At 43.1% G+C, this 8,893-nt stretch overlaps 2 protein-coding genes across 3 annotated transcripts in view; both read right to left on the bottom strand.

Moving 5' to 3' along the window:
- The window catches only part of LOC118016736 (protocadherin beta-6-like), a 31,524-nt gene that overhangs the window by 16,904 nt on the left and 5,727 nt on the right, over positions 1 to 8,893 (bottom strand). For both annotated transcript variants that reach the window (XM_035014328.1, XM_035014327.1), the window contains exon 2: positions 4,186 to 5,222. In XM_035014328.1, coding sequence (XP_034870219.1) covers positions 4,186 to 5,222 — 1,037 coding nt within the window. The remainder of the gene's footprint in view (positions 1 to 4,185; positions 5,223 to 8,893) is intronic.
- On the bottom strand, positions 7 to 2,518 carry LOC118017075 (protocadherin beta-11-like; the record flags this gene model as incomplete). Its single annotated transcript, XM_035015029.1, has 1 exon — positions 7 to 2,518. A coding segment is annotated over exon 1 (1,218 nt), but the record flags the coding sequence as incomplete, so codon positions are not given.

Raw genomic sequence — 8,893 nt, 5'->3', positions numbered from 1 at the left:
CGGTCTCTCCGTTTCCAATGTGTAGTAATTCTCAAGAGAAGATTTTAGTATGAAAGGGAGGTTTTCTGGGATAGAACAAATCATCCTCCCATTGTCCCCAGAGTCTCTGTCTCGTGTGCTAAAAACCATAACCACAGTCTCAGGCAAATTTTCTGGTACTGGACTGGTAATTGATGACACGGCAATTTCAGGAGCATTGTCATTCACATCCATCACCTGAATTCTGACTGTTGATTTTCCAAAGAGGCCTCCCCCATCTGTGGCTTGAATGATTATTGAGTATGATTCAATTGTTTCAAAATCCATGGATGCCGTTAAACTGATTTCTCCGGACTTTTGATTAATTTCAAATGTCTTGCGAATATCTTCTGAGGCATGGGAAAAAGAATATGATACTTCTCCATTTTTTCCTGAGTCTAAATCCCAAGCGGAAACGGTGACAATGATTAAGCCCAATATGCTATTCTCTGGAATCTTCACCTCATAAAATGGCTGCTCAAACTCAGGGAAATTGTCATTAATGTCCACAACCACCACCTGAACCGAGGCAGTCCCGGACCTGGCGGGAGACCCGCCATCCAGAGCAGTGAGGATGAAACTGAACTCGGACTGCTCTTCATAATCCAGTGCCTTGTCCAGAACCAACTCCGGATATTTCCTATTGTCTGGATTGACTCTCATTTTAATGTGGAAATAAGAGTTGGGGCTTATTGTGTAGTTCTTTAGAGCGTTGATTCCTACATCTAAATCCTTCGCACTTTCTAGTAAGAACACAGTACCAACAGGACTATTCTCTGGGATTTCTAGGAGCATTTCTTTTTCTAAGAAGACAGGAGAGTGGTCATTTATATCCCTGACCTGGAGCTCAATCCGTAAAAACTGCAAAGGGTTTTTCATTAATACCTGGAAATGCAACACACAGGGCTCCGTGGAGCCACAGAGCTCCTCCCTGTCTAGTGATTCGCTTAAAAGCAAATCTCCAGTGTTTATGTCCAGCTGCAAACGCCTTTTGTTATCATTAGAGACCACCTGAGCCCCCCTTGAGAACAGCTCACCCATTTCTAGTCCCAGGTCCTTTGCCAAATTGCCTACAAAACTCCCACTCTGCATTTCCTCTGCCACCGAAAAGCGCCCAGACTCAGAACCCGCCTGAGACATTCCTAGCAAAACAAAAAGGAGCAGGACTTGCCTTATCTGCAGAGTGTCTGCCCTTCCGTTCTCCATAGTTCTTTTAGGGAAAGCTTCCTGCAGAATCACTTCAGCTTTTCTTCGCAGTTCTGGGAAACGTGCCTCTGATAATGTCCACCAAATCTTCCGAGGCCTATGGCTTTTAACCCTATTGAGTAGCTTGTAGTTCGCCCCTTGAAGGCGTGTTCCTTCTGTCTTCCCACTGCTCTGTGCGCACTGGGTAACAGTGTCCTGAACATCATCCAGTGTAGTTTTTTTTTATCCCCGTGATGTTATCCTGCAGCGCCACCATGCGTCTCTAGAGATTTTCAGTTAGGTGAAAGCTACCTAAATTCCATTAATATCAATGTCCTTCAGAAACAAATGTTGTTTTACTAATTTTGTTTAAGTGACTACAAATATATTCTATCTTCCATAAGAACTGTTTTATACTCTTTAAAGTTCCTGATGCTGTTAGTATTGTTTTAAATACAAGATATGATTCCTGGCTCCCAGGAGTTTCTAATCTTTCTGAGAAAATTGAAAACCTGAAACAAGATTGCATCACTACTTGGCCTTCTTTCGGTTGTAATGGAAAGGGAAAGTATACACGAGTCACTTTGGGATTCCCCTCAGAGGATATGAATTGGGTAAATCGTGAGATGAAGCACAAATAGATAGTTGTTACAGGGCGAGAAGTCACCTCTGTAGATTTCCTTCACAGCACTCAGCTGTGAACTGGGAGAAAATGAAGTAAAATACTAGGGTGGAACACATTAGGTAAAGTCATAATTTAGTTCTAGTTTCTCATAATTTACACAAAGTACTTAATAAGTACACAAACACAAACATGTTACTTTCATTTAAAGCAGGCTTACTCCTAAAACCACCTTCCCTCAGGTTCACAAGATTTATTCAGCTACAACAATGGTCACCTGTTTTCACTTTCAACCCCAAAAGAGAGAAATTCTCTTTCCCAATCATAGAGCAAAAACTTAGTTTTACTCTGGTTAGACAATTAAGATCATAGATCTGCTTTTGAAGCAATCATTTCAAAAGGTATAGAGGTATATAATTATAGGTGGAGATTTTAGTCTCAGAATCTGAAGACCGATCTTTGGACTTTGCTTTGTTTTAAAACTGTCTGGGACCACCTTTTAAGCTTTGGGTGGTTTGAGTCCTAGCCAAAGTGCAAGGTTGAGAGAAATTGTTTGAAGTTGATCCTAGAAGCTCTCAAGAATGGATCAAGGAGGTTTCTAAAAATTTTACATTTAAAAATGGTAAGTTTAAATGACATTTTTTAAAATGTAAGACACATTATTGAAAAATTGATTACTACAAAAGGGTAGAAACTGAAAAGTAGGTAGGTTGACTACACTCAGTTATCCTCCTTCCTTTTAAAATACTCACTAAAATGACAAAAAAAAAAAACAACCTAAAGTGGTATGAACTCAGACTAAGAATGCACAGGTGAACACCCATAATTTTGATGACAGAAATTAGAAGAAAGAGCAATTGAGTTAGCAGTTCCAAGAAACATCTAAAGTTCCTGCATTGGAGATATTCACACAAACCTAGTGGGTTTTTTCTATAATATCCCATTTAGGTACAAGATTTAGAAGAGCCAAGTGTCAGTTAAGGACTAAAAAAGAAGTTATCAGGTGACAGTATGTAAATGGGAGAGGTGGATACTCTGATCCTCTCATCATCCTACATAGATAGGAAAGTATCTCAGAGGCAGAGAATGGGAAGTTAGTTCTTTGGAGAAATTAAATGGGACTATCCCTAGTTTTGGAGGCCTTAGGCAGAGTTGAGTGCAGGGGCACCTGGGTGGCTCAGTTGGTTAAGCAACTGCCTTTGGCTCAAGTCATGACCCCGGAGTCTTGGCATCGAGTCCTGGGATCCAGTCCTGGGATCAAGCCCCACATCTCATCGGGCTCCCTGCTCAGGGGGAACCCTGCCTCTCCCACTCCCCCTGCTTGTGTTCCCTCTCTCTTGCTGTGTCTCTGTCAAATAAATAAATAAAATCTTCAAAAAAAATTTTTTTTAATTAAAAAAAAGAAATACTGAGAGCAATTCTAGAGAAACTACTCTGTAGGAGGGGCCTGGAGATTGAAGAATTTATTGTTTTTCTTCGTGACTTTTAGTTCATCTTGATTTTAAATTTTCCTAACAACTAAAATAAATTTACAAAATGAAATGAAAAGTGATTATCTTTCCAACAGTCCACCAATATTCCAACAAAAATTTTCAAAATGTTTTTATTTTCATTTTCATGCAGATTATTACATTTTCTTGGAATTGTAAGACATGACCTATTTTTACATATGTCAGCAAAAGTGAACACTAGAAAAAGGTAAGAGTAGTGTATTTAAGGGAAATGAAATAACAATATGACTACAAGGTATCTTGTGAGTCCAATATCACTCACAAGATGATCTCATTGTGTCGTGAGCAGAGTAACAGAGAAATATTTATTTTTAAATGCTAGATGACATGGTTTTTAAATATATGATTAAACAGAATGTTAGATAAGGTCAGAAGTGCAGGTATGTCTTCTTACATGAAGGACGTACAAGGTGATTAGGATCAAGAGATTAGTCTATGAAATATACTAGGAGAAAGTAAAAATTTGTTCTCTAGATAAGAAATAATAACTAAATCCTTGCACATTTTGAAATGGTTAAACCTTAAAACTATTTTTTAGAAAAGGGTGCTAATTAAAGCTACCTATTGATTAATGCAAAAAGGATGAAATAACATTGTAAAACAGATATATAGCACTTAAAATTAGGCTTGAAACTGCATAACAACTAGGAGTTTTAAAACTAAACTAATATGGATATGAGTAAAACACTTAAAGAAAAAAAAGAATTCTTACTGAAAATTAAATCCAGAGCTATTTCGAAAGGTGGGCTTTTCTTCACTATTCCTCCCAGAGCTCTGTGCCTGGATATTGGGGATAATGGGCTTGAGGAACTTGAACTCGCCGGTCCCAGATCCTCCCGTCAGACACACCTCGTACTGGTAGCTGTGCGACAGGGTCCCCGCGCCGCTGACGTCCCGCAGGTGGCCCGCGAAGGGGCCCTCGGGCAGCGAGCAGCCGCCCCCCGCCGCGGCCCGGCTCCTCCTGCCCAGCCGCACCGCCACGAACCCCAGCACCGCCACCAGCAAGAGCGACGACACCGACGCCAAGGCCACCACCAGGTGGACGGTGAGCGGGTCGGCCCGGGCCTCGGCCGCCGCCGCGGCCGGGAGCGGCAGGTAGGGCTGCGAGAAGCCGTCCACCAGCAGCACGTGCAGCGTGACGCTGGCCGACAGCGGCGGCTCGCCGTTGTCCTTGACCAGCACCAGCAGCCTGTGCCGGACGGCGTCGCGCGCGCTCAGCGGCCTGGCCGTGCGCACCTCGCCGTTGTGCGCCCACACGCCGAACAGCCCGGGCTCCGTGGCCCTGAGCAGCTGGTACGCCAGCCAGGCGTTCTGGCCCGAGTCGCCGTCCACCGCCACCACCTTGGTCACCAGGTAGCCCGCCTCGGCCGCCCTGGGCACCAGCTCGGGGCAGCGCGCCGAGCCGTTCTGCGGCGGGTACAGCACGAAGGGCGCGTTGTCGTTGGCGTCCCCCACCAGCACGCGCACCAGCGCCTGGCTGCTGAGCGCCGGCGAGCCGCGGTCGGCCGCGCCCACGCGGAACTCGAACGCGCGCAGCGCCTCGAAGTCCAGGGAGCTGAGCGCGAACAGCTGCCCGGTGGCCGCGTGGAGGGACACCAGCGAGGCCAGGGGCAGCCGCGGGTCGTGCGGCGGCAGCAGCGAGTAGGTGACCTGCGCGTTGGCGCCCGCGTCTCTGTCCGCGGCGCTCACGCGGCCGATGTGCAGGCCGGGGCTGTTGTTCTCGCGCACCCGCAGGGTGTAGGCGGTGTGGCTGAAGGCCGGCGCGTTGTCGTTCACGTCGGACACCGTCACCGTCATGTGGTGCTGGGTTTGCAGCCTGGGGGTGCCCAGGTCAGTGACGGTGATGGTGATGTTGTACTCGGCCTGGCTCTCTCGGTCCAGCGCTCCTTCAGTTACTAGAGTGTAGAAATTTTCTACAGTAAGTTTCAGAAGGAAGGGGAGATGGTCTGGGATGGAACACATCATTTTGCCATTTTCCCCGGAGTCTGGATCTGAAATTCCAAAAATAGCGACCACTGTATCAGGGGTGTTTTCTGGGATATCACTGGTGAATACTGACATAGTCAGTTCGGGCGTGTTGTCGTTTACATCCATCACTTCTATGGCTACAGAGCATTTTCCTGATAGTCCCCCGCCATCTGAAGCCTCAATTTCCATACGGTAAGATTGAATTTCCTCAAAATCCAACATTTTTTTTAATCGAATTTCCCCTGTGACTACGTTTATTTCAAAGGCCTGAATCACTTGATTTGAGGATTGGAAAAATGAGTAGGAGAGCTCTCCAAGAGTCCCAGCATCTAAATCTCTAGCAGTCACAGTGATGACAAGGGACCCTATAGGGCTGTTCTCTGGGATTTGCACCTCATAGAGCAGCTGAGCAAATTCAGGAGCATTATCATTTATGTCCAAGACTACGATGAGAACCTGAGAAGTCCCAGTTCTAGGCGGTGACCCACCATCCAGGGCCATGAGCGTTAACCTGAGCTCTGACTCTTCTTCCCGGTCCAGCGCTTTGTCCAGCACCAGCTCAGGGTATCTCCTGCCATCGCTGTGATTTCGAGTGAAAAGGTGGAAATGGGAGTTGGTGCTAATAGTGTAGTTCTGAACTGTGTTACTGCCCACGTCTAAATCTTGAGCTATTTTCAAAGGAAATGCAGTCCCTGGATGGCTGCTTTCTGAGATTTTCAGGAGGATTTCATTTTCCAGGAATTCTGGGGCGTGGTCATTTATGTCTCGTAGCTGTAGTTCACCTTTAATAAACTGCACTGGGCTTTTTAATAAGACCTGGAAATGCAGTATGCATGGATCTGTGTCACCGCACAACTCTTCCCGGTCCAATTTTTCGTTTAGGAGCAAATTCCCACTCTTCTGCTCGAGCTGCAAATACTGTTGATTCCCTTTGGAAAGAATTCGAGCACCCCGCGCGGCCAGCTCCCCCAAGCCAAGCCCCAGATCTTTCGCGAGGTTGGCCACAAAGGAGCCGCTTTCCCTCTCTTCTAGAACCGAATACTTAATGGTCGTACTGCCCACTTCCCACCGTATTAACAGTATTAGGATAATAATGGAGCTCACTTGCCTTTTCTGCAGCGCTTTGGGTAGCATTGTCTCCATCGTTCTTCGGCGTCCAAAAGATGCAGTATTTAATCACAAAATAATTGCTGTGCAGCCAACTCTACTATCTTCATTCAATAATCTTGAGTTAGTTGCTAACATTGACTGACATGGGGATAGCGGCCTCTCTGAAACCTACCATCGCCCAAGAGTGTAAAACCTTTCCTTTTCAAGTAGCCGGAAACTGCTCAGCTGTTACAGAGGCTGCAGAGTTTTTCACTTTCTTAGCCTGCAGCGCCACCAAGCGTCCTGCCTTACAACTTCAGTTTTTGTTTTTTGGGGTGGGTTTTTTGTTGTTTTTCATTTCAAAGCATCATGCAACAGTTAAAACAAAAAGAAAGCCTTTTGGGTTATAAACTCCACTCCACCCCACTGTGCGGTATTCTTCAGGTAGCTAACAATATTTGTGAGAGCAAAAGTAATACTTACATATCTATATCTATATTCATCTTCCTTAAAGGTACAAGTTCAGTATACAAAACTCTGCTCAAGACAAATTCATTTATTCATTTAACCAGTATTTCTCTATGCAGGCAATTTTCTAGCTTCTGGAGATAAAATGGTAAATTAAACACAAAATTCTTGCTCTTGGGTGCTTACATTCAATTACAAAAAAATTGCTGTATTGTGTTAGAAGAAGTTATGAATTTTAAAATCCACTTTCTACTCCCAAATTGCAATGTGCCTGTAACTCCTGAAAAATTTTTTAAATGTGATTTCTTGTCAGTCTCTGGGCAATTTTTTCCTTTGTAAATTCACTCTGTGCAATGCCCAGTAAGACTAAGAGGAAATGGCCATTTGTTTTGTTAGAAATCAATGTAAGTTCAGAATTCAGACAATGTCTTTTCTACAAACATGTAGAAGGCAAAAAATTCAATGGAGTCAAAGATATACTTTCTTGGGAAGGGTTTTGATCTGTCAACATTGGACAGTGGCCCATCCCAGTGTACATCCCCTGGGACTATGGAAATGGGTATATTGAAAAACACCACGGCACCAACTAAAGTCAAGTGGTTGCAGTGACACTAGCAGGAAAAGTAGTTTCCCCCAGAGAAGAATGCTTTCCCAAGGAGGAGGGATAAGTATCTAAGAATACAAAACAGTAAGTGTTCCCTATAGTCATTGTACCAACTGGTAATCATCTATGACAGTTCACTTATTTGGACACAAACCTCAGCCAAATATAATTTAGTTAAGCCTAGTTCCATTTTAATTAAGGATAAGAATAAAATATTCACTCAGCTATCAGTTTAGTATAAATTACCTGACTTCAATGGAGAGTTGAAAAGAGAAATTTTTCTTAAGATACTACAAATAAAACCAACACAAGACAAATATGGCCTAAACTGTGAAAGTAAATGATTTTATGATTGATAAAGATTAATGATACTTACACAGCACTTTATTTATGACATTACCTAATAACCTGCCATTAATTACTTAGTTCTTGGCAGGTATCACACATGTAGAAGCTTGAGAAACTAGGAGGAAGAGTTTGAAAAATATAATTTGGGTTTTATTAAATAATACATTTTAAGGAGCACCTGAGTGACTCAGTCGGTTAAATGTCTGCCTTCAGCTCAGGTCCTAATCCCAGGGTCCTGGGATCGAAACCTATAGCTTGCTTCTCCCTCTCCCTCTGGTTTCTTCTCCCCCTCCCTCTGCCTGCTGCTCCCCCTGCTTGTGCTCTCTCTTTCTCAAATAAATAAATAAAAACTTTAAAAATATACATTTGAACTTTCAAATTGATAGACAAAGACAAGGAGATAAAATGTACTCTCAACATTTTATATTCTGTAATAGAGTTTAGGGTGTGTGGAGGGTGGTTTCCGTTTAGAAAGAAAGTAAAAGAATGATATTTAATTTCACTTATTGACAAAGGTAATGCATTGTGGAGAGAATATTAACATTTTTCTATATTCCTTGAAAATAAACCTTTGAAATTCACTGTTGGAATGTTAGTAACATTCATCAAATATTTATTATGCATTTATAACTGACTTGGTATTATTTAAAAATACTATCATAAGCTTACATGCAGCTCACAAACTGGAGTTTAATTTATTGACACTTTTGTGCAAAGTTTATATGCATAGAAAAATGTATTGACTATTATGGTATATTGAAATACACATAAATATGAATGGTTGTCTTAGCATTTAGCCATCTTTAGTGTTTATCTTTAATTATTCACATTGTAGCCATTACCCCAAAATGAGACTTTCACTGGCAGATTAAGTAATATCAAATACTCACATTTTATTTTATGTGTTTTGTTTTTAAATATTTTATTTATTTATTTGACAGAGAGAATGAGAGAGAGAGCACATGAGAGGGGGGAGGGTCAGAGGGAGAAGCAGACTCCCTGCCGAGCAGGGAGCCCGATGCGGGACTCGATGCGGGACTCGATGCGGGACTCGATGCGGGACTCGATGCGGGACTCGAT

Source organism: Mirounga leonina, unplaced genomic scaffold (genome assembly GCF_011800145.1).
Source record: "Mirounga leonina isolate KUSES-001 unplaced genomic scaffold, KU_Mleo_1.0 Mir_168, whole genome shotgun sequence".
Taxonomy (NCBI): Eukaryota; Metazoa; Chordata; class Mammalia; order Carnivora; family Phocidae; genus Mirounga; species Mirounga leonina.
This window is presented reverse-complemented; position numbering and strand designations above follow the sequence as displayed.